Source organism: Megalobrama amblycephala, linkage group LG1 (genome assembly GCF_018812025.1).
Source record: "Megalobrama amblycephala isolate DHTTF-2021 linkage group LG1, ASM1881202v1, whole genome shotgun sequence".
Classification (NCBI taxonomy): Eukaryota; Metazoa; Chordata; class Actinopteri; order Cypriniformes; family Xenocyprididae; genus Megalobrama; species Megalobrama amblycephala.
This window is the reverse complement of record NC_063044.1, coordinates 55,012,916-55,039,117: the sequence shown is the minus strand read 5'-3', so window position 1 is coordinate 55,039,117 and position 26,202 is coordinate 55,012,916. Positions and strand designations below refer to the sequence as shown.

At 41.0% G+C, this 26,202-nt stretch overlaps 1 protein-coding gene across 1 annotated transcript; it reads left to right on the top strand.

Moving 5' to 3' along the window:
* The first annotated feature begins 404 nt into the window (after window positions 1-404).
* On the top strand, window positions 405-25,171 carry LOC125275318. The gene is made up of 5 exons (XM_048202158.1): window positions 405-709; window positions 1,512-1,811; window positions 22,639-22,938; window positions 23,651-23,956; window positions 24,594-25,171. Exons 1-5 carry the CDS (start codon window positions 472-474, stop codon window positions 24,899-24,901), a joined length of 1,452 nt encoding a protein of 483 aa, XP_048058115.1. The 5' UTR covers window positions 405-471; the 3' UTR covers window positions 24,902-25,171.
* The last annotated feature ends 1,031 nt before the right edge of the window (window positions 25,172-26,202 follow it).

Below are 26,202 nucleotides of genomic sequence, written 5' to 3'. Positions count from 1 at the left end.
GTTGAATGTTAGACGATGTATGAAGGGGATTGCACACATTGAACACTAGTTGACTTATAGAGTGTGTTTTCTGTTCATATTTTTGTGTATTTGATAGTTTTATTTCCGTTTTTAATGAACCGAATCTTTCCATGTGCGTCATTCCATGTGCTCCCGAACTAGTGAAATGTCTCGTACAGATGGAGCTGAAGCTACTGTACTCACTGCTTTCTCTTTATTCCACTGCTCTGTGCAGGATAAATAAATACTGAAATCATCTGCATTCTGAGTTGCGTGTCATTGAAGAGTGATACAAACCGGGCCGGAGAAGAAAAAAAAACAAAACCGAAAGGTCACATGATGATGTTAGTTTCTGTTTCTGAATTCTGATCTCTATTTCTCTGTTTCTGTGATGCTGCAGAACAAGAGAATAAATCAGTGCTGAAGGGAGATTCTGTCACTCTGAGTTATGATAATAATACTGATACTGAAATGCAGGAGGATGATGAAATACAGTGGAAGTTTGAAGAGAAACTCATAGCTGAAATGACTGGAGAGAACCGTGAGAATCCTCAATGTTCTGATGAATTCAGAGACCAAATGAAGCTGAACCCTCAGACTGGATCTCTCACCATTCAACAAACCAGATCTGAACACGCTGGATTATATAAACTAGAGATCATCAGCAGTAAATATTCAGCATTCAGAGTCTTCAGTCTTATCGTCGGTGGTGAGTAACACAAAGTCTTTCAGTGAAACAGCAGCAGTGTATATGACAGACCTTGTGTCAAAATATGATTATAAAAGTGTTCCAGTTGTGTTATATTAATGATGGAGAAACTCTGAGCTGTTCATCATATCACTGCACTGCTTCCATAGCAGATCTATACTGATGTAGAAATAACACAACTGAAGTCAACTGTAAATACAGGCAGTTGCAGATTAATTAATTTTAATTGAATAATAATTTATTTATTAATGTATTTAGTCAGAGCTGGTTTGTGGTGTTTCAGACAGATGTGGTTCCTCAATGAAGCAGTTTCAGACAGTCTTCTTTCAGATGCTGTTGTCTGTTCTGAAACTGTTCTTCACACAGACTGTGTTGCTTCTGTCTGCAGGATTGTTTGATCAACTTTATCAGTCACAATCCTCCTCATTATTCCTGATCATTATTGAACTGCAGTACAGTCATTATCTGATCACAAATCAAACATTCAGAAGCGCTTCTTCACACAAACACAATTCAACACACTCATATTTCATGTCATTTGAGTGGATTTTTACTCTTAGAAACACAGACTGGAGTTCAACACAGTTTCATCAGTCAAACACACATGAGGTGTAGAGATTTATACTTACATTCAGATTTCTACAATGACAAGTTGAGCTCTTTTCATCTTAAAATAGAGTAAATGATATGTTTGTGATACAGTATGTCAGGTGTGATATGTCAATGTTTCTTCTGTTTATTTCTGCTGCTGTTGGTTTTCTGGTTCTGATTTCTGTTCTGTATTTTTCTGTTTCTTTGACAGATGTAGAGAAGTCAGTGTCAGTGATGAGGGGGGCGGATGTGACTCTACGTGCCAATACTAAAATACAGACAGGAGATGAGATATTCTGGATGTTTGGAGATGACAACCGTCTCCTAGCTAAAAACACAGAAGAAGAGTCTGAGTACAGTGATTTTAGATTTAAAGACATTGTGGATCTGAATCATCAGACTGGAGATCTCACCATCAAGATAATCAAACCTGACCACATTGGAGAATACAAACTAAAGATCATCAGAGATGGCAAATCCTCATTCAAGTTATTCAATGTTACTGTTTCTGGTGAGTGAAATATTTACTTTCATTGTAATTATGATTTTATTTTAGATCAGTATTGTGTCGTTCTTAAAGGATAGTTCAGCCAAAAATGTTTGTTGATCATTAAGTCACCCTTCGTAATGCCGTCCTGAACCCATAAGACTTTTATTCATTACAAGATTTCTGTGCATCTATTAAAAGTCTGGGGAAAAAAAAAAAAAAACACTCCCTGTTCATATTAGAGTGTACAGCAGCACAGCTCCTTTTTGTATGCGTTGGAGATGAATTTCTATGGAACACCAAAGGTTTTTTCTCTCCATATAATGGTATCCAAAGTTGTTTGAACCAAATATTTTTCAAAATATTTTCTTTTGTTCTTTTGTTTCACAAAAGAAAAGAAAGTCATACAGGTTTGGAATGACATTAACTATATATAATTTTAGAAAATTTAAAACCCTTTCCCTCTATTTAAAAGTTATGGTATATTTTCTGTATCAATATTATGCTCAACATTGTGCTGATTCTGAGTTGAAGGTGAGTAAAGCAGACGGCTCTCCTCAACTCACCTTCAGGAAATGAAGATCTTAAACTTCAGATCAGTATCTGCTTTCTGTGGACTGCCTCAGTTTTCCTCACATGGACTGAAATTGTTGTGCACAGTCTCCTAAACTAATGACCAGTTCACCGTTTAGTCACATGAATACCGGTGCCTTGTACCTGTGCAAATCCTTCAGTGATCCACCTAGAGCCAACACATGAACACATCTCTGTTACGTGTAGCTGTAGTAGCAAGCACGATGCAGACGAAGATGATGATATAACAATACTATATTTAAACATAGGAGATTCCAACAGGATATAGACAGCAATCACACATATAGACATCAACGAGAACAGACAAGGAGTGAAGGCAAACACAGGGTATAAATACATGTGACCAACAAGGGAACTAAACAGGGTGATTGAATAATTAACAAGACACAGGTGGATCAAATGAACTAATCAGACAGACTGGGGAAAAACATTGGGTGCTTCTCAATATCCCTCCTCGTCTCCTCGCTCCTCCGTCCTCCATCCTATGACCCGGAAAACGATCGAGCTCAGCCATCTTGAAGGATATCTCAATTCTCTAATTGCACCGCGAGGAGGTGAGGATCGAGGAGGAGGAGGCTTCCTGAGGAGTCATGAGCGAGGATACACAGGTGCATCCTTTGCAGAAGTCTTTCTCGTCGAGAAACGTGACGCACGCATACATTCTCCTCCCCCTTCATATCTGTCACAATAATTTAAATGTATGCTTTACTTTTACAGTTTAAATAAACTTTATACCTCATATATTTCAACGGGGCATCTTGCTTTATTAATATTTATTATAATTTTTTAAATAACCAAACTTTAACTACATATGGGTAGATCCCTTGAGCGCAGCTGATGACGGTTTGAAGTGACGTTAAAGGGAGCGAGGATATATCATTTCACTTGATTCAATTCCTCCGTCCTCGCATTCTTTTCCTTGCATCCTTCCCTCGCATCCTGAAGGGGTGGAGCTAAGACGCGAGGAAAGGAAGCGAGGAAAGGAAACGAGGATGCACAAATAAGAATTGAGAAGCACCCTAGGTCACAGAACACAGTACCTCGCGCCATATGGAGTCCAACTGGGGGTGGGGGGTGGGGTTCTGGAGGAGGGTGAAGGGCAAAGGAAATAATCAAAAGTCCACAGAAAACAAAAATTGTCTAAGGGGGAGTGGAGGGTGGGAGGAGCCATGGGGAAGCCTGGAGCAGGAGGAGCCAGATGTTGGTCCAGAGACCAACCATGATGAGGCCCCAGGGTGGAGTCTAGGACAGGAAAACTATAGTGGACGGTTGAGAGGCGCCACCAAGGGGACGGCTGATGGAGATGCCTCCGATGCTGCAGATCCAGGTGGAGCTAGAATGCCGGAGAGCCCAAACGACACTGCTGGCTCTGGAGATCGAGCTTGAGCCGGGACAACGAGCATCCGAGGTGGAATCCGGGAACCTGAAGACTGAGATGGAGGCGGTGCAACTGAGGACGAAGGAGGAGATGAGGGGAAGGGGGAGCCAGGTGAAACCGCAGGTGCAGGCTGGATGCTGTCTGACCAAGTCGGAGACTGTGGGACGAGGGAGCCCGGTGGAGTCTTGAGGCTGAGGGTTTCCGGTGGAGCCGAGGGAGGGAGGAGCCACGGCGAAGGTGATGCGTCGACAGGCCGCGGTGGAGTGTTGGACTCGAAGGCTGGAGGCGGAGCCAGGAGATCCTCGGTCTCCCTGCTCCAGGCAGAGGAGCTGGACTGCGGGTAGAGCCATGAGGGAAAAACAAAAATTAAAACTGAAGTAAAACGCTGCAAAAAAAAAAAAAAAAAAACTGTTTTGGTCCGTTCTTCTGTTACGTGTAGCTGTAGTAGCAAGCACGATGCAGACAAAGATGACGATATAATACTTTAATTAAACATAGGTGATTCCAACAGGATATAGACAGCAATCACACATATAGACATCAAACTGTTGCCCAACTTCCAGCACCCATATTTTATATACATCTTATTTTATAATCTCACACACACACAACTACATGATATTAAGAGTTAGTGCATACACACACAAAGTTTTCAGTAACTTCAAGTCGCTGCAGGAGGCCCAGGTCTTTTTTTACAGATGGATGGGTCCAGGACCTGAAGATTGTAAAAGTGGGGCAGAAAACGGTCGTCCGTTCAAATGTATGCTAATGTTTTCATCACCACACTCCTCGCTCTCTCTCATCTATCTGTGTGAAGTCAGAATTCAACAAACCAGCGTGTGTGTGTGTGTGTGTGTGTGTGTGTGAGAGAGAGAGGCGTGGATGCGATCGAACAGTGGAAACATAAAAACATACTCCGTCATTTTGTTCATACAGGACATCTTTCAAACTGCAAAGTGTTTACTTATATTTGCCAAACTGTAACCTACAACTGTCACCCAACCAAAATCTCACACGCGCTGGTTTGTTGAATGCTGACTGCACGCAGATAGATGAGAGAGAGCGAGGAGTGTGGTGATGAAAACATTAGCATACCTTTGAACGGACGACAGTTTTCTGCCCCACTTTTACAATCTCCAGGTCCTGGACCCATCCATCTGTAAAAAAAGACCTGAGCCTGCTGCAGCGACTTGAAGTAAGTTACTGTATAACACTGCGTTCTTCCCTCCATGCAAAGAAGTCTGGCGCCTTATGTATGTTTGTGCCGCGGATTCCCAAAATGCTTTGCGTTCACCACTGGGAATACGTCATGATGACGACACATTAGCAATCCTTATAAATACATGTGACCAATAAGGGAACTAATCAGGGTGATGGAATAATTAACAAGACACAGGTGGATCAAATTAACTAATCAGACAGACTGGGGAAAAACATTTGTATTTTAAAACCTTTATTTTAATGTGGAAACATGTCACCTCATTCTACAATATTTCTATGATTAAATTGCTGACTCCTCCCCCATCAGCCAATCACTGTGTGTATACCCCATAGCAACGAGATCAACCCCGTCCTTACTCTTAGCTTAAGGCTTCAGTCTATTCCTTAGTAAAAGTTCGTCTCAGCAGGTTTGTGAATAGGTTTTAAGAGAAAACTCTTAGCTAAGAACTTTTACTGCTATTTAGGAGAACTCTTAGTGCTAAGATAAAATGTTTTGTGAATACGGCCCCAGGGGTCGTATTAACAAACATCTTAAGGCTAAAAGTAGCTCCTGACTTGCCAATTTAGGAGAAACTCTTAAAAATAATGGGCATGTTAGTCCTAATTTTAAGAGTCCTAAATTTTTGCTCTAAGAGTATTTCACAAAGCATTTTAGTACTAAAACTAGCTCCTAAATCTGTGAAACGTTAGGAGTAGTCAAGAGGACTCACTTAGTCACTAAAACCAAATTACAAACAGTCCTAATCCACCCAAAGACACTGAACACCATGAGGCAATAGCGATAGAGCCTTAGGTGCTCAACTTTTTCTTCATAAATGCAATACATTTTGATTTATAGATTTGAATCTATGATGAGACACCAAAAATTAAAATTTATTTTACAAATAAATAAATATTGCCCAATTACCTGTTGCAGTGGTTTTCATGAACTCACATTTACAAATGATTGAATAGAGTAAAAAATATATATAATAAGCATATTTGATGTGCTGTTCAAGGGGATTGAGGGCTCCGAGCTTGGAATTGAGCCCAATAGTTCTCCCCCGTATCCCCACCCGAGAGTATGGGATAGGGTGGCGGAGGGATGCAGAAAGCTGTCGAAGTAACTATAGGCGAGTCGGCTCTCATCTGTGTATATATATATTCCTCCTCTAAAGCTACCGTTTGAATGTATTCCTCCCAAACTTTGTTTATAAAACATAATTTGCCGCTTGAATTTTGAATTCTCTTTGAGATGCAGACATCCAAGAGGTGGACAATTAACTGTATATACTAGTTTAATTAGTGACACTTAGCTTACATTTTAAAACCTTTATTTGAATATGGCAACATTTTTATTAAAATATTTATTTGAATAGGGCAACATTTGTATTTTTAAAACCTTTATTTTAATATGGAAACATGACACCTCATTCTACAATATTTCTATGATTAAATCACTGACTCCTCCCCTATCAGCCAATCACTGTCTGTTTACTCCATAGCAACGAGGTCAACCCCGCCCTTACTCTTAGCTCAAGGCTTCAGTCTATTCTGTAGTAAAAGTTTGTCTCAGCAGCTTTGTGAATAGGTTTTAAGAGAAAACTCTTAGCTAAGAACTTTTACTGCTATTTAGGAGAACTCTTAGTGGTAAGATAAAATGTTTTGTGAATAATGGCCCCTGGGGTCTTATTCACAAAACATCTTAACCCTCAGGGGTCTGAGGATTTTTGGGGCCTTGGCGAAGTTTTGACATGCCCTGACATTTGTGCTTTTTTCAGTTGTTCATAAACATATTAATGGAAAAAGTGCCATTACACTGTATTCAGCACAAACTAGGCTACCATAATATGTGAGGAACATGTATGTACATGTTTGTGTTTTTGAAGGAATAACGTTTATGCGTGGTTATTGAAAAAACAAAAAATTTAAGTCACTGAAATAAGGCCAAAAAATATATTTTAAATCTTTGTTCACAAGACTTCTGGGTATTTGAGGTTGTAGACTAGAGTTTTTGCTTCAAAATGAGGTAAAAATTATGCTGCCTGCTTGTTCATATAAAACAATAGAGAGATTTAAATTTTCTAAAACATCTTTGGTCAAGAAACACAGTATGCGTGGAGGTGTGAATCCTCATGTATAATGGGTGATTCTCACCTGAAAAGACAAAAGAATTCCATAAAGAGCTCTAATGAGCTGCATAAATAATGAGCTCTTTCAGTCAGGTAGGCTGTGAAAAAACCCTCTGTGATCATGATTCAAATCTCATCATGGTGTAAATCAAACATACAGAAAAAATAGCAATACTGTGAAATATTATTACAATTTAAAATAATGGTATTCTATTATATTCTTTAAAATATAATGCATTTCTATGATACAAAGTGTCTGAACAATTATGTTACCTCTATGGCATTTCATATAGACTTTTAGCTTAAAAGCATGCACATTTGGAGAAATACTGATGGATTCTCATATGTTTGTCAATTTTCTATACAGAGGAGTAATATTTATTCAGGATTTATTGTCATTACTATGAGTGCTGGATACTGTGTTTTGAACTTGCAGCCGGAGGGTGCTCTGTACACCTTTAGTCCACAAATGCCTGAGCACTAAAGAAGAATAGGCAATCCAGGAAATAACTGAACTAACAGAGGCCAGAGATCGCTAACTATGGCTATTCAAAACACTTGATTGAGACGATGAATGCATGCATTGTCTCTGAATTTGCGTCTGAATAGCGCTGGCTCCGTGGGCGTGGCCGCATTAGCGGATAATGAGCTGAATCACGGACTTCTGACATGGCTCTCTTTTCATACAGATTACATAAACTCAGAATGTTTGTTTTCGATTTGACTTACACGATTTAAAACCTGACATTTCAACGTTTCTTTAGACGTAAGTGTCATTTATTTTGTCATTAGTATTCATAAGTTACAGTTCATTTTCTGAGAACTATCAGATTGGACTTCGTTCAGAGGGAGACGAGAGATCACGCATCATGTTAGTTTTCTTTATTTTACAAAAAGCACAACATTTTGTTGTTACTCTGAGTGTACACAAATAAAAGAAGATATTCCACAGATTAAAATGGTGTATAGCTCTCTTGTATGTGCAACATTGACAGAGTATTTTGAGTCTCTTTCACACTGGTTAGAAAAAAAAGCGGTGATCACGCCGGCGTGACCGCCGACCCGAGAGTGTTAAGGCTAAAAGTAGCTCCTAACTTGCCAATTTAGGAGAAACTCTTAAACATAATGGGCCTCGGGGACGGATATACCCCCTGTCAGTGCCGGAGGAGAAGGCCATGGAGGAATACATAGAAGAGGCCCTTAACCAAGGATACATCCGCCCGTCTACTTCCCCTGCTGCTTCGAGTTTTTTCTTCATGGCCAAGAAGGACGGAGGCTTGCGGCCATGCATAGACTATCGCTCACTCAACAAAATCACCGTCAAGTTCCGCTATCTACTTCCCCTCGTCCCAGCGGCTTTGGAACATCTCCGTGGTGCCACTGTGTTCACAAAGCTGGACCTCCGCAGCGCGTACAACCTCATCCGGATACGCGAGGGGGACGAGTGGAAGACCACCTTTGTGACACCTACCGGCCACTATGAATATCTTGTCATGCCGTATGGCCTGGCCAACGCCCCCTCCGTATTCCAGGACTTCATCCATGAGGTGCTCCGGGAGTTTCTCCACAAGACTGTTCTGGTATACATCGATGACATCCTGATATACCCCCTGAGCCTGGCCGAACATCGCCACCACGTTGCGGAGGTCCTTCAACTCTTACGGCAGTTCCATCTATTCCTCAAGGCAGAGAAATGCTCTTTCCATCAGTCATCTGTACAGTTCCTGGGATATGTAATTGACCACAGTGGCACTCGGATGGACGAGGGAAAGGTAGAAGCCATCAGATCCTGGCCCACTCCATCCACCATGAAAGAATTACAGAGATTCCTTGGCTTCGCCAACTTCTACCGCCGCTTCATAAAAGGTTACAGCTCCATCGTTCATCCACTCACCAACCTGTTAAAGGATAAGCCCAAGTCTCTGTCCTGGCCACTCAAAGCCACCAATGCGTTTGAAGCTCTCAAGACTGCTTTCACCACCGCTCCCCTCCTCGTCCACCCAGATCCTGAACTTCCATTTATTGTCGAGGTGGACGCTTCCACCACAGGAGTGGGAGCGGTCTTATCTCAGCAACAGGGGACACCAAGTAGACGCCATCCTTGTGCCTTCTTCTCCTGGAAACTCAACCCGGCGGAGGTCAACTATGACATCGGTGACCGCAAACTACTAGCCATCAAGCTTGTGCTGGAGGAATGGAGGCATTGGTTGGAGGGAGCTAACCATCCTTTCCAAGTACTCACCGACCATAAGAACTTGAAATACCTCAAAGCTGCAAAAAGACTCAATCCTCGTCAGGCCCGTTGGGCAATGTTCTTTTCCAGATTCAATTTCACAATCTCCTACCGTCCAGGATCAAAAAACCTCAAAGCGGATGCTCTCTCCCGTATCCATGCTCCAGAGGAAAATAATGAAATCCCTTCTACTATTCTGCCTGAATCACTCTTTGTGAGCCCTATCCAGTGGTCTGAGGAGACTCTACCCTCCACCAATGCCTCCTCAAACACTCCGCCGGGTTGTCCTCCAGACCGCACGTATATCCAACGGACACGACGCACTCCACTCGTCCACTCTTTACATCACTTGGCACTGGTCACCCGGGGGTCAGTGAGACCCTCTCGCTGCTCAAGGAGCGCTTCTGGTGGCCCAACATGGCCAGCGATGTCAGAAGGTACGTGCAGGGCTGCAGGGAGTGCGCCATCTCCAAGAGCCCTCGTCATCTGCCAGCCGGCAAGCTCAATCCTCTGCCCGTTCCTGAGCGACCATGGTCACACCTGGGGGTGGATTTCATCACCGACCTCCCAGAATCTGACGGTCACACATGTGTTCTAGTGGTGGTAGATCGGTTCTCCAAAGCCTGCCGTCTAATTACCCTGAGAGGTCTACCCACTGCTATGATCACATCAGAACTCATGTTTAACCATATCTTCAGATATTATGGAATTCCCAAGGACATCGTCTCAGATCGAGGACCACAATTCATCTCTCGAGTATGGAAGGCGTTCCTTTCACTCCTGGGTGTGACCATCAGCCTGACGTCCGGATACCACCCTCAGTCGAACGGGCAGACGGAAAGGAAGATCCAGGAGATCGGCCGCTTCCTGCGTACCTTCTGTCACGGCCACCAGGACTCCTGGAACCAGTACCTAGGGTGGGCAGAGTACGCACAGAACTCCCTGCGACAGCCTTCCACCGGTTTAACACCTTTCCAGTGTGTACTCGGCTACCAACCACCTCTGTTCCTCTGGGATGGAGCACCCTCCAATGTTCCCGCTGTCGACTACTGGTTCCGGGAGAGCGAGAGGGTGTGGGACTCAGCACATCACCATCTGCAGAGAGCCCTGCGCAGACACAGGATCACAGCTGACCATCGTCGCTCCAACGCTCCCAACTATCAACCGGGACAGAAGGTCTGGCTTTCCACCCGGGACATCTACCTGCATCTGCCCTGCAAGAAGCTGAGTCTCCGCTTCATTGGCCCGTTCACCATCACCGAACAGATAAACCCTGTCACCTACCGTCTACAGCTTCCACCCTCATACAAAATTCATCCAGTTTTCCATGTTTCCTTAGTCAAACCTTACCACCCTTCTGTTCTTCCCTCCACAGAACCTGACGTGGCAGCCGCCGAGCCCCCCCTTCCACTTCTCCTGGATGACGGTGCAGCCTACGAGGTTCGTGAGATTCTGGACTCCCGGCGCCGTGGTGGTCTGTTGAAGTACCTGGTGGATTGGGAAGGTTACGTCCCGAGGAATGTTCATGGGTCCCCAGAAATGACATCCTCGATCCCAGTCTGCTCCAGATCTTCCATGCCAACCATCCAGACAGACCTGCCCCACGACCTAGAGGATGGCCACCACGACGTCGGGGTCCTCGGCCCTCAGGAGCAGGCCGTGGGAGGGGGGGTACTGTCACAGACACATCAGGTTCACCCTCCAATACCCGCGCTCACAATCCCCGGACTATTAATCACCGCCACCTGCACATCATTACTGCACTAATCACATGGACTATATCACACCCGCACTCACACACACTCACTGTCCGGTCTCGTTTGCTATACGCTCCGTATGCTTACCTCAAGGACTCTTGTTCGCTACTTACCTCCAACGTCTCCAGTGATTCCAAGTCTTCCTCGTGTGATTACCTCAGTGTGTGTGAGTGCTCCTCGTCTCCAGTCTCCAACGTCTGTGTTTCCACTCCATTCTACAAACAACGAAAGGACAGTATTATCTCTCTGCTTAATATCACTATATTCTGCATTGACAACGAACTCACCTGTTTCTCTGCTGAAATTGTTAATAAAACATCTACTGTGACTTTTACATCTGCCTCCGTGCCCTCTGTTGTAACAATATGCCTGTGTAGAGACTAATTACATTCTTGATCAGTGATATTAAAGTGTATTTAATTTGTGTTATAAGTATACTTTGTTTGTGTTATAATTATATTTTGTGTTATAAATATACTTTGTGTTATAAGTACATTAAAAAATAATTACAAGTGTCTTCCGAACACACAAGCAATATACTATGAATATATTATTTTACAGATTATTTTACAGTAATACTGTATGCTCAGTAACAAGTATTTGCAGTCAATAACAATATACTTTGTATAATATAGTCAACATTTGAAGTGGATAAAAACCTTTAATAAAAGTGGTCCATAGACCTTCTTCTTAGGACAACTTTGCTGAACTTTTTTTTTTTTTGATCCACTTTAAAAGTTGACTACTGTACTTTGAATTACATAATCTTACACAATACAGTATTACAATTGTGCTACAATTTAAATTAGTGGTTAAACGGATCGTTGTTGATCTGTGATCAGTACGGACCAAGCCCCACTGTTTGGCACGCATGTGATTCACGGATTGATTGCATTTTCCCTCCGGAATAGAGGGAAAGGTTATCATTTGCACGTGTTTTGTCTAGCTAGTACACATTTTAAATAGATATAAAACCATTCCAGCGCTAGAAGAGACAAAAGAGGACTTAATTTAGTATCCCGCGCCATGCTGTTATCAGTGCGCACAGACGCAAAGCTTGCACGCACACACAGAGAGAGGTGCATTTCAGATCACTCGCGAACTCCAAATTGATTTCTCTTTCGCATCCTCATGCACTTGGATGGACACATTCACGCATTATGTCAGTTAAAATACTCCTCTCAGCAAATATTCTTGTAAACACATTCGGTTATGTCTTAAGTGAACGAGGCGACAAATCGGATGTGTATCTCTCGGATGTGTGCTTGCAGTGACAGCAACCTTGTGGTATATTGAGATACAGGCATTAACAGTAGATGGCGCTATAGTCTATCAGCTACATAGAAGACACGAGGATGAGTTCACATGAAGAAGTGTATGAGAAAGTGTATGTGAAGTATGTAAATAAACGGCGTGAGCAGATTACTTGGCAGTAGTGAAGTTTATTACTGGGAATTATACAACATATTGGCGACGAGGATGGCCATGCTTGCGCTCTCGCCCCCTCCTGTTTTTTTGGATACTCCGGGTGAGCCGACTATACTGTTTAATTCATGGATTCGTATGTTTGATAACTACGTGACTGCACTGTCGGCGGAGGACATTCCAGAAAAAAGGAAGCGTGCTTTACTTATTCATTGCTTAGGTACGGAGGGACAGAGGATTTTTTATACCCTCACGGTGGCTGATGACAATTATGAGACTGCGTTGACTGCTTTGCGAGCATTTTTTGTTCAGAAAGTGAACGTAGTTGCTGAGAGAAATAAATTTCGCCAGCGCGCTCAGAGACCTGGTGAGTCTATCGTGCAATATGTTGCAGCTTTGCGTGAACTGCTTGTGAACTGTGACTTTGGCACGCTCACGGATGATATGATTAGAGATCAGATCGTTGAGAAGACATGCACCCCTCGCATACGGGAACGTCTGTTGTTGGAAACGGATCTTACTCTGCAAAAGGCGATTACTATCGCAGGACAAATCGAGTCTGCGGTAGCTGAAGCTAAAGCTATGGAGCGCACTGACACTTCAGTAAACATGGTGCATACTGGCTCACGTGACGGAGCAAAACAGCGATGGCAACAGAGACCTGCTTCACGTAAGTCCACAGTTTCTCATCAGAGAACATCAAATGAAACACAGAAAAAAATGGATGCAAAGACATGCTACCGTTGTGGCACTAAATCGCATTTAGCAAACTACCCCAAATGCCCAGCTAAACAGTCAAAATGCAGACAGTGTGGTAAAGTTGGACATTTTGCTAGAGTTTGTCGGAGTTCTGCATCTACATGCGTTGTACAAGAAGTTGATGTGCCGGAGTTAACGGTCTTAAGCATTGAAATGCCACTGCCTGCAAAACGGAAGCATAATCTTAAATGTACTGTTTCTTTACATACTGTGGATGGAAATTGACACTGAACTGCTTGTGGATACTGGCTCAGCTGTTTCTATCCTCCCAGAGCATCTGTACCGACAGTACTTCTCGGATATTTCCCTTACTGTGCCTAATGTTCGTTTGGTGACATACATGCAAAAGACTATTCCAGTTTTAGGGTGCCTTACCACTTACTGCCAGTTTTCAATGCCACTGTACGCAGGTTTCATTCTTCATTGTGCCAGGCGGAACACCATTACTTGGCATGGATCTCTTCACTGCTTTGCATCTGGATATAAGGAATGGATCAGTTGTATCTTCTGCAAAGAACGGGCAAGTTGCTGTAAACTTCACTGAGCCTTTGGGTTTGGCTGCTGGCTTCGTACATAAAGTAAATGTACGTTCAGATGTACTACCAATACAACAGAAATTGCGCAGATTGCCGTTTTCTGTGAGAGATGCAGTTTCACAGGAGTTAAAGAGGCTGGAATCTGAAGGGATCATAGAAAAAGTGGAGTCATCCCCTTGGGTGTCGCCGGTAGTAGTCATCCAAAAGAAAACTGGAGGCATTCGACTTTGTGTTGATTTAAGAGAACCGAACAAAGCTGTTGTTATCGACAGTCACCCTTTGCCGCACATCGAGGAGGTTTTTACAGAATTGCGTGGAGCTTCTATGTTCTCTACAATAGACCTCCAGAATGTATACCACCAAGTGACCCTGCATGAGGATAGTAGGGATCTGACTGCTTTCATCACCCATGATGGACTTTATCGTTTCACACGGGTTCCCTTATGGGCTGTCCTCAGCACCAAGTGCATTTCAAAGAATGATGTCTAAAATTCTGTCTGGTCAGGATGGCGTACAGTGTTATCTAGATGACATCATTGTCTATGGTGAGAACCCAGAGGTACATGAGAAACGACTTCAAGCCGTCTTACAACGGTTGCAAAGCTGTGGTTTGAAACTTAACGTAGAGAAGTGCCGTTTCAGACAAACTGAGCTCCCATTTCTTGGCCATGTTATTTCTGCTTCAGGTCTGCACCCGAATCCTGATCATGTTATAGCTATTACAACAAGCACCTCCTCCTCATGATGCACAGTCATTGCGTTCCTTTCTTGGACTTGCAGGATGGTATTCCAAATTCATCCCCAATTACGCTACATTAGTGGAACCGCTCCGTGCACTGCTTCGAAAGTCGACAGACTTTTGCTGGACTGATTAAGCCCAGGAACATTTCAGCCATCTGAAACATCTAATCACTGCTAGCCCAGCTCTTGCTTTATTTGATCCTTCTTTACCGACAACAGTCACTACGGATGCTTCAGATTACGGCATTGGTGCTGTGCTTACCCAGTGTCATGACACTACAGAAAGAACAGTTGCTTTTGCATCTAGAACGTTGTCAGACTGTGAAAGAAAGTACTCGACAACAGAAAAAGAGGCTTTGGCATGTGTATGGGCGACGAAAAAATGGCGTACTTACCTTTGGGGCCGCCACTTTACTCTCTGCACCGACCACAGCCCTTTGTCTACGCTGCTTTCTACTAAAGGCCTTGGACGAGCAGGCATGAGGATTGCTAGATGGTCTGCACGCCTCTTATGTTTCAATTACAGTATGAAATACAAGCCTGGCAAAGACAATGTGACAGCTGATTGCCTGTCCAGACTTCCGCTTCCAGATTCTGAGCATAACCAAGAGCAGGAGCCTGAGTTGGTAGCTGTACTGTCTCCTGAATTTGCCGCTGTTACTTTACAGGAGCTTAAGTCTAAGTGTGATGCCTGTCGGTTATTGCCCCTTACCATCGTCTTCGGAATGAGCTGTCTGTACATGCTGGCTACATAATTCGTGGCACACATCGAGTGATCATTCCAGAAGCATTGCAATCAAAGTTCATCCAGCTGGCCCATGCCACTCATCAAGGGATGGTGCGCACAAAGCAGAGGTTGAGAGATTTGTACTGGTGGCCTGGTATGGACTGTCAAGTAGAAAATGCCATCAAATCCTGTTCCACCTGCCTCCAGCATGATAAAACTGCCAATACTCATGTAGCTCCACTCTGTCCTGTGCCGACTCCAACTACAGCTTGGGAAAAGCTGGCTATTGATATTGTTGGGCCCCTAAATAATGCTCCTCCAGGTTGTCGCTTTGCTCTGACACTCATTGATTACTACAGTAAATGGTAAATTACCCGAGATTGCGTTTGCCCCTGACATTACGTCTGCGACTGTTGGGAAGTTCTTGTCTGCTGTATTCAGTCGTGAAGGGAATCCACTTGAACTTATAACTGACAATGGCTCACATTTCGTTTCGGGTGAGTTCGAGGCGTTCCTTGCAGACAGAGATATTAAACACTACCGTAGCTCTGTCTATTACCCACAAGCGAATGGTGAGATCGAGCGCTTTAACAGGGTTTTTAAAGACTGTTTACAGACCGCTAGCATTGAGGGTAAAGAGTGGAAAGCTTTTGTGACCGAATTCCTACATACATACAGAGCAACTCCACATGCTGTGACAAAACTGTCACCTGCTGAGCTTCTGCATGGTCGACAAATTAAGACAAAATTGCATGTGGGTGGTCTTCCATGTGTAGCCCCACCAAAGGATCAAAAGAACTTGAAAGAAATCATCCAACAATCCCAGAACAAAATGAAAGAGTATACGGATCGGCAACGCCATGCAAAATCACCAAAGATTCCAGTTGGTTCATTTGTGCGTATCAGGAAGCCTGGAATCATTAACACTCTGAGGTCTGAAAACGCGCCGGCGCGTTTTGCAGGTTTTTTTTCACATTGCAGCAAAACAGACTTAAAATACTCCGTCATTTTTGTCATAGAGACATAAGTAATATATCAATTGAAACTATAGAATATCTTCTTTTATTTGTGTACACTCAGAGTAAAAACACAATGTTGTGCCTTTTGTAAAATAAAGAAAACTAACATGATGCGTGATTTCTCCTCTCCCTCTGAACGAAGTCCAATCTGATAGTTCTCAGAAAATGAACTGTAACTTAGTGAATACTAATCACAGAAAAATTAAACTTATGTCTAAAAAAACATTAAGATGTCAGGTTTTAAATCATGTAAGTCAAATCGAAAACAAACCTTCTGTGTTTATGTAATCTGTATGAAAAGAGAGCCATGTCAGAAGTCCGTGATTCAGCTCATTATCTGCTAATGCGGCCACGCCCACGGAGGGAGTGCTATTCAGACGCAAATTCAGAGGCAATACATGCATTCATCGTCTCAATCGTGTATTTATTGTCTTGAAAAGTGTTTATCTGGATGTAAAAGTCATGGTTAGCGAGCTCTAGAAGACATGCAGTTAGTTCCTGTTTTCTTTTCTTCTATAGATTAATTTTAGATGAGTTTTTGTTTCTTTAGCGCCCTCCGGCTGCAGTATGAATTGGAAACTCCATTCATGGAATAGCCTCTTCTTCTTTTAGATGAATTTGTGGACTAAAAATGCACAGAGAGCACCCTCCGACTTCAAGGATGAATTGAAAACACCAGCGCTCATAGTAATGACAATGAATATGAAATAAATATAACTCCTCTGTATAGAAAATTGACATAAGCATATGAGAATCCAATATTTCTCCAAATGTGCATGCTTTTAAACTAAAAGCCTATATTCAGACTCTTTGCATCACAGAAATACATTATATTTAAAGTATAATATAAAACCATTACTTTATATTGTAATAATATTTTTCTGTATGTTTCATATAGCATGATGAGCTTGAGACATCACAGAAGGTTTTTTTCACAGCCTACCTGACTGAAATGCCTCATTAATATGCAAGTCATTTCAGCTCATTACTATCCAATTCTTTTGTCTTCTCAGGTGAGAATGGCCCATTATTCAGTGGTGATTCACGCCTCCACTCATACTGTGTTTCTTGGCAAAAAGTGTCTTACAAAAACTAAATCAATATATTGTTTTATATGAAGGAGTAGGCAGCATAATTTTTACATAATTTTGAAGCAAAAACTCTAGTCTACAACCTCCAATACCCTAAAGTATTGTAAACACAGATTTACTATACTTTTTTTGGCCTTATTTCAGTGACTTAAGTTTTTTGTTTTTTCGATAACCACGCATAAATGTTATTCCTTCAAAAACACAAACATGTACATACATGTTCCTCACATATTATTGTAGCCTAGTTTGTGCTGAATACAGTGTAATGACACTTTTTCCATTAATATGTTTATGAACAACTGAAAAAAGCACAAATGTCAGGGCATGTCAAAACTTCTCCAGGCCCCAAATCAGCCTCAGACTCCAGAGGGTTAAGAAAGGACATTCCAAGTTTACTCCGCCTCTGAAGGTTGTGGCTCAGAAAGGCCCAGCAACATATCTCCTTGCGGATGGAAGAGCTTGGAATGCTATTCACCTGGCTCCGACTTCACCGTGTGTCACCACATCTGATACAGTCTCTCTAGCAGAGGACTCCTTCAAACCGCTTGAAGCACCGCAGACATCTCAAATGTCAATCTCTTCCCCCACTACCTCACGCCCTTGTAGAATGTGTCGCGCTCCAGTGTGGTCTAAGGACTATGTTACATAAAGGGGCATACTCAGTAACTTATCAGGGGAGGGAGACAGAAAAAAAAGGGGGGTTTTGAAAAAAAAAAAAAAAAGAAAGAAAAAGAAAAGTTAATTATTCTCCTTTTCTTTACAACTGAAGTAGATAAAGAATTTGAGTTATACAATTATGCGTTTTGGAATATGCAGTGTTATAGTACTATGCTGTGTTGACATTCATAACTGTTGTTTCTTGTGTTCTGTGCTTTGTTTAATTTAAGTTAGAATCCAAGTCTTCTGCTCTAGAAAAGGGAATATGTGGTATATTGAGATACAGGCATTAACAGTAGATGGCGCTATAGTCTATCAGCTACATAGAAGACACGAGGATGAGTTCACATGAAGAAGTGTATGAGAAAGTGTATGTGAAGTATGTAAATAAACGGCGTGAGCAGATTACTTGGCAGTAGTGAAGTTTATTACTGGGAAATATACAACAAACCTATAAATACCTGCTGTTTTCATGTAAATCAAACAACAATCATTGATCAAACATCTTGATGACTGGTTAATTCTGGCCCATTCCGAGAATGTGCCAAACAGTCACAAATCAAAGCTCCTTCACCACTTGCAGTGCCTAGGGCTTTCTGTCAATGTGCAGAAGAACATGTTGCAACCCAGTCAGACCATTTCATTTTTAGGAATAGAGTTGGATTCACTGTCAATGCAAGCTTGCCTCTCTCGACAACGCTCTCGTGCTATAATCAGTTCTCTCACTATGTTCAAGCTGGGGAGATCACCACCCCTGAAGTGTTTCCAAAAGACACTGGGGTTAATGGCAGCAGTGTCAAGATTGTGCCACTTGGGGCTGTTGCACATGCGTCCTCTTCAGCTCTGGTTGAAAGCTTGCGTTCCGCGTCAGGCATGGCAGAGCAGCAAGTTGCGCGTCAAAGTCACCCACAACTGCAGAGACGCACTGAAACCTTGTTTCAGCTACAAAATGTACAGCCATGGAGTGATGATGGGGCAAGTTGTCAGGAGGAATGCTGTCACTACAGAGGCATCAAGCAGGGGCTGGGGTGCCCTATGAAATGGCAGACCGGCTTCTGGTATCTGGACAGATGTAGAGAAAACATGTCACATAAACTGTCTGGAATTGAAAGCAGTTCAGCTGGCATTAGAATGCTTCCTCCCACATATTCGCCATCACCATGTGCTTATTTAAAGAGATAATACAGCAGTGGTGGCTTACATAAATCACCAGAGCGGCGTGTGCTCACGCATGCTTCACAAACTAGCGAGGAATCTCCTTCTGTGGGCTGAATGAAATCTCCTCTCTATTCGTGTTGTTCATAATATGAGCACTGAAAGCTCGCGTACCCACCAGGTGCTTTGCCCTGTGCGCGTGCTGTGACTTTATATTGAGGGCTCTAGCTGTTTTAGGCTGCCGGAACAACTGTTTGTATGCTTTGGGGACCGTTCTAAGGGATTGCCTCTCTCTAAACAAAGACTGTCTCACTGGATTGTGGACGCGATAGCCCTGTCTTATACATTGCAGGTCAAGAAATGCCTGGGCGGACTGCAAGCTCATTCTACCAGAGGCATGGCATCCTCATGGGAATTTCTATTTTCTATAGGACATTTGTCTGGCAGCTGGCTGGTCATCACCAAATACATTCGCCAGATTTTATAACCTGAATGTTCCTTCGTTTGCACCGTTTGTATTGTCTGTGCAAATGCAGAGTACATCTGAATTGGAAACCCAACCTCCATCTTAGCGTCAACTGATTAGACTGCTGGGTGGCTTCCACTAGGTTGTATATATATGCGAGTGACGGTGCCGGTGAAGCCACTGCCTATTTTTGTTTTACTTACTGACTGTCTCATAGATTTATGAACTCACTGCCATGCCCGTAATACCAGCGTGACTTGTGCTTGTGTAACTTGCTTGCTTGTGCATGTAAATGATTCTGATGAATTGTTCCATCATTGTTTTAACTCATGATAAGTTTTAACGTGACCACTGCTGTCATCTTTATGAGCAACGGCGCTGGTTTGTGCCATGAGAATGACTTCAGTAAATGGGCCCTCTTGGTCCCTCCCCCGTTCATATGAACTGGCGAACACTGTGTTCAACCAGGTCTGCTGCTGGTCTGTTAAGGGCAGTCTGTTACTGCATCCTTATCCCCACCCACCTGCTCTGTGTCATCACCAATCAGTTGTGCATTGCAGGGTATGTTAGCAGATGCTTATGTTCACAGTCTAGCATGTTTGGCTTTTTGCCATGTTATATTAACATGCATTTATCGCCGCGTTGCTAAGCTTGCGCCTTTATCTGTCTCGAGCTGTTTTAACATTTTTTTTGTTGATGCTCCGCCTCAACTGAGTGGACTTCGCTAGTAACACAGCGTGATGTTATATGGTCCCCTTAGCATCAGCTATGACTCAATGTCAATGTCACTCGAAAGGGAATGTCTTTGGTTAATACACGTAACCCCTGGTTCCCTGTGAGGAGGAAACCAGACATTGTGTGAGTTGCCGTGTTACACTACGCTCAGCGTCTGGGAGCATGGTCACCTACGCTTCACTCAGTCAAAAGATTCTGATGCAATGACGACAGCGGTGGCTTTATATAGTGCGTTTGCCTGCCCTTTTTTTTGTGTGCTTGAACGTCATTGGCCGGCGTGATGCGTGCACAGCTATTCAATAGGGCTTTAGTATTCTAAGAAAAAGGGAGTTTCCACCTTTGCTATGAAGCAATGTCTCGTTCTACCTCTCAGGGAACTGGGGTTACGTGTAGTAACCAGAGACGTTATTCTCATAATGCGCCTTTAGTAAACTATTTTTATTTGTTCTGTTTTAAATTTTATTTTGATAATTTTAGCTAGACTTCTTTATATGTAACATATGCACATTATTTTATCTGTATTTTATTCCTCTTCATTCACTACTTTTTATTTGTTCTTGAACTCTTTCTTTTTAATTTCCAGCATTTTTCATGATAAATTTCAAAATTAGGGCTGGGCAATATGACCAGAAATATTATGACAATATTATTTTTTTTAATATCATATGATATTGATTTTTATCACAATATTAATTTACCATTAATGGGGAAGGATATGCTCTCCACGTGTTTGTTAGACCTTGAAAATGAATGTAAACATAGCCTGTTTGCTCACAATTAAACTGCATTAAGCCACCTTTTAATTTAGGACCCCATTAAATCTATTTTATTTTGCCTGTGTTTTATGATTTAATACAAATTTGCCATCAACAATAGTGTTTAATGAAATCAATTAATTAAACTGTAACAATTAATTATCAATTAATCAATCTTAAATGAAAATATAACAATTAATTTACAACAAAACATTGCATTTTTATTTTTTGTCAAATAAGATGCTGCATGACAGATCTGTTTAATATTAAAACATGGATGGAAAATATCTTGGTTGTATTCCTTACAAACAATGGTAATCTTATTATTACTTTGAGCAGTACATTTTACTAATTTATAGTAATATATTTCTGTTAAAATGTGTCCTAAGTTAAAGCAAACTTTTATTTTGGTGGTTTGTCATTAAGTTTTTTTTTCCAAATGAAACGGTGAAAAAATCTCTGAAGTGCCTCAAAGCAGTTCTGGAGATAAAGTTCATGTCCTCATTTATTGAGAAGGCAGGTGTTGAAAACACTGTAAGCATCTCACATATGTTTGAGTTTGTGTAGTAACTAAGCTGTTCATTCACACAGCGACACGCAAAACATGCAGACTTATAAGCGACACGCTTTGTGGTGACATCAAATGTACCCCCATACCGTCTTTCCTCCGTCCTTGGATTGCCAGGTATCCATTTCAAGGGCATTTCCAAAATAGCCCAATTGTGCGGGAAAACTGCGACCCTGGCGACTATGACCTGAACGAGGGTGATTCAGACGAGTACCGTGACGTCAGCATCTCTGATTGGCTGAAGGCAGTGAGCAACAAAATCTGATTGGTTACAGACCAAGTTGAATAGACATTTGAATTCCAAAGTCTCAAGTTTAACCACTCAACATATTTTTTTGCATGTAACGTTACTGTTGCTGCTGGTGTGTTGTTTAATATAGATTTGTGTGTACGATTGTAAAATGATTCTGCCAGTGTAAACTTATTAAACAAATTTACTCATATTATATACTCGCATATATTAAATGGACTTTTAATGCATTAGTCATACTGAAATGAATAAGCACAAGTGATCAAATTAATTCCAAGGATGAATAAGTAAACTTAAAAATATATACTCAAATTTAACTTTAAATACACTACAACTTCAGGATATGACCTGACCAGTTATTTTAGAATATAAATTTTTAATTTGGATATTTTTCTTACAAAAACCCATCACCTCGCTTCAGAAGGCTTTTGTTAACCCAGTCGTATGGATTATATTTATGATGGATGGATGCATTACACACCCAATTCACTACTATTATAAATCTTTGGAGAGAGAATCAGAGAAAGCTGAGTTCTTTACTGATATTTATAAACTGAGTGAATGAAACATTTGAGATGTTGAACAATTGATCAGTAATGCTTTGTTGTCTGATGATGTTAGTTTTCTGTTTCTGATTTCTGATCTCTATTTCTCTGTTTCTGTGATGATGCAGCTCAAGTGAATGAATCAGTGCTGAAGGGACGTTCTGTCGCTCTGAACTATTATACTGAAATACAGAAGGGTGATAAAATACAGTGGAAGTTTGAAGAGAAACTCATCGCTGAAATGACTGGAGAGAACCGTGAGAAACCTCAATGGACTGATGATGAATTCAGAGACCAAATGAAGCTGGACCCTCAGACTGGATCTCTCACCATTCAACAAACCAGACCTGAACACTCTGGATTATATAAACTAGAGATCATCAGCAGTTATTATTCAACATTCAGACTCTTCAGGCTTATCGTCTTTGGTGAGTAACACAAAGTCTTTCAGTGAAACAGCAGCAGTGTATATGACAGACCTTGTGTCAAAATATGATTATAAAAGTGTTCAGTTGTGTTATATTACAACTTGAAGAAACAGCGCCAACTCCAGCGATGACTTCAGATGACGCAACAACTGGATCAACATGCACATTCCCAAATTTCTATATATCCTAATTATTGTTAATATGTAATAGATTATTTCCAGGAGCTCATTGTTTCTACCTTCAATTAATCTGCTAACAGTGATTGTAAAATAAATTGCCTAAATTATTACATTATTAGCTAACTGCATTCTCTAAATTGTGATGTTGATTTGCATTCTCTGTAAAGCTGCTTTGAAATGTTATGCATCTTGAAAAGCGCTATACAAATAAATGTGAATTGTATTGAATTATATTAATGATGTAGAACTGTTGACCTGTTCACCATATCACTGCACTGGATTTTTACTCTTAGAAACACAGACTGGAGTTCAACACAGTTTCATCAGTCAAACACACATGAGCTGTAGAGATTTATACTTACATTCAGATTTCTACAATGACAAGTTGAGCTCTTTTCATCTTAAAATAGAGTAAATGATATGTTTGTGATCCAGTATGTCAGGTGTGATATGACAATGTTTCTTCTGTTTATTTCTGCTGCTGTTGGTTTTCTGGTTCTGATTTCTCTTCTGTATTTTTGTTTCTTTGACAGATGAAGAGAAGTCAGTGCCAGTGACGAAGGGGGCGGATGTGAGTCTGCGTGCCAAAATACAGACAAGAGATAAGATATTTTGGATGTTTGGAGATGACAACTGTCTCCTAGCTAAAAACACAGAAGAGAAGTGTGAAGAAGAGTCTGAGTTCAGTGATTCTAGATTTAAACCCATTGTGGATCTGAATCATCAGACTGGAGATCTCACCATCAAGACAATCAGAACTGACTTCACTGGAAAATACAAACTAAAGATCATCAGAAATGGCAAATCCTCATTCAAGATATTCAGTGTTATTGTTTCTGGTGAGTGAAATATTTACTTTCATTGTAATTATGATTTTATTTTAGATCAGTATTGTGTTGTTCTTAATGGATAGTTCAGACAAAAATGTCCTTATGTCGTCCCAAACCCACAAGACTTTTATTGATCACAAGATTCTGTCAATATTTTATCCATGCATATGTTTAATTTATTTATTTATTTCTTGACCATAATTTCTTGTAATTTTTAATCAAAATGCCATAACCAAAAAACTGACTTCTCTCTGGTGATGAATGCAGCTCTTCTCTGATCATTTAACTCACTCACATCCTGTTCCTGCAAGATTTTATACGCTTCACTCACTCGTCTAGTGTGAAACAGGCTGATGTTTGCTTGTTATCTGTCCTGTGATCAACAATGAATGTTTTTCTGGCATTTGGGAATGAGCAGAGGAACAGGCCAGATGCTCTTTGAGCAAATTATTGGTTGTTTGACATGATTTCAAAATTTTTCACACATTTTCCCCCCTCTATTTGCTTCTTTTACCTTATTTTATAAACTGAGTGAATGATAGATTTGAGATGTTAAACAATTGATCAGTAATGCTTTGTTGTCTGATGTTGTTAGTTTCTGTTTCTGATTTCTGATCTATATTTCTCTGTTTCTGTGCTGCTGCAGGACTTCAAGAGATAAAATCAGTGCTGAAGGGACGTCCTGTCATTCCGAACTATTATACTGAAATACAGAAGGATGATAAAATACAGTGGAAGTTTGGAGAGAAACTCATAGCTGAAATGACTGGAGAGAACCGTAAGAAACCTCAATGGTCTGATGAATTCAGAGACCAAATGAAGCTGAACCCTCTGACTGGATCTCTCATCATTCAACAAACCAGACCTGAACACTCTGGATTATATAAACTAGAGATCAAGACCAGAGATTATTCAACATTCAGACTCTTCAGGCTTATCATCTGTGGTGAGTAACACAGAGTCTTTCAGTGAAACAGCAGCAGTGTATATGACAGACCTTGTGTCAAAATATGATTATAAAAGTGTTCCAGTTGTGTTATATTAATGATGGAGAAACTCTGACCTGTTCATCATATCACTGCACTGCTTCCATAGCAGATCTATACTGATGTAGAAATCAGCCAGAGGTAACATTTACTTGAGTAGTTTTTTTATAAAAAGTTTTACTTTTTAGAGTAGATTTAAATGTGGGTACTTTTACTTGAACTTGAGAACATTTGTAATGAAAAATCTGTACTTTTACTTCGCTATATGGGTACGATACTTCGCTATCCTCTCATTACTTTATTTTAATGCAATACTGTACATGTTAACCCCTTAAGACAGGATGGAGCATCTGTGCTCCCATTTGCGCGTCTCTCTTTAAAAGCCAATAAAAATTGAATCCATATAGATAGCACAAAAATTCTTTTTGCATACAAAACCAGAGACTTTAAGCTTTCATATCAAGCCTCCAACATGCTTCTGTTGTGTTGTTTTCACCCTCTAATGAGTCTGAGTAATATGCGTTTATAACAAAAATAGCACAGCCGCTAACTGAATACAAGTATGTATATTTCACGTGCTCATAACTTCATAAAAAATGCACAGATCATAAAAAATGGCACATCAATATTTAAAGCAGATTCTCAAAATTAAAATGAATCCAAAATCAACATAATATATTGCGATCACAAGATATTACTCACGGAATGATTTAACATACTTGGCTAAAAACATGTCTCTCATCTCTCCGGGATGCAGTGTGTATCCAATGTTCCCGGACCCATCCATGTTCATTTTCCAACGTGGAATAACATAAAATAGATATAATTTTAAAGCTTAGAATCTCATCTTTTTAATGCATCTAACCATTTTGAAAAACTCCTAATGAGTGCTGAGAAGCAACTCTAAACCGGAGTTTACCGCCCGTTGGTGCCACCTGGCTGCGGAAAAAATGAACAACAACTATTCTTTATGCTATCACCACGAAATTTGAACCAGATGCAGCTCACATATAGGAGAGCATCACCAAAAAAGATTTTTTTTATCGATCTTATTGTGTTCCTGAATTATTCCATGTCAAATAAAAAAAAGAAAAATTATTTTAAAAAATTTTTTCTTAAAATTTAAAATGTTTTCAATGATACCTACCTTTTGACTCTCCTTGCTAGAGTTTTGGAGTTATGAGTCTTTACTTTTGTGTGTGTCGCTCAGAAAAAAAAAAAAAACTCTAAAAAAGCCTTCAGGTCTTAAAGGGTTAAAGGTGCCCTAGA

Bases quoted from the DNA above. Each gene is read 5' to 3' on its own strand.
- LOC125275318 (XM_048202158.1), top strand. From the start codon at position 472: ATGCAGGAGGATGATGAAATACAGTGGAAGTTTGAAGAGAAACTCATA. The intron at 710-1,511 runs GTGAGTAACACA...TTTCTTTGACAG, and splicing joins CTTCAGTCTTATCGTCGGTG to ATGTAGAGAAGTCAGTGTCA. The intron at 22,939-23,650 runs GTGAGTAACACA...TTTCTTTGACAG, and splicing joins CTTCAGGCTTATCGTCTTTG to ATGAAGAGAAGTCAGTGCCA.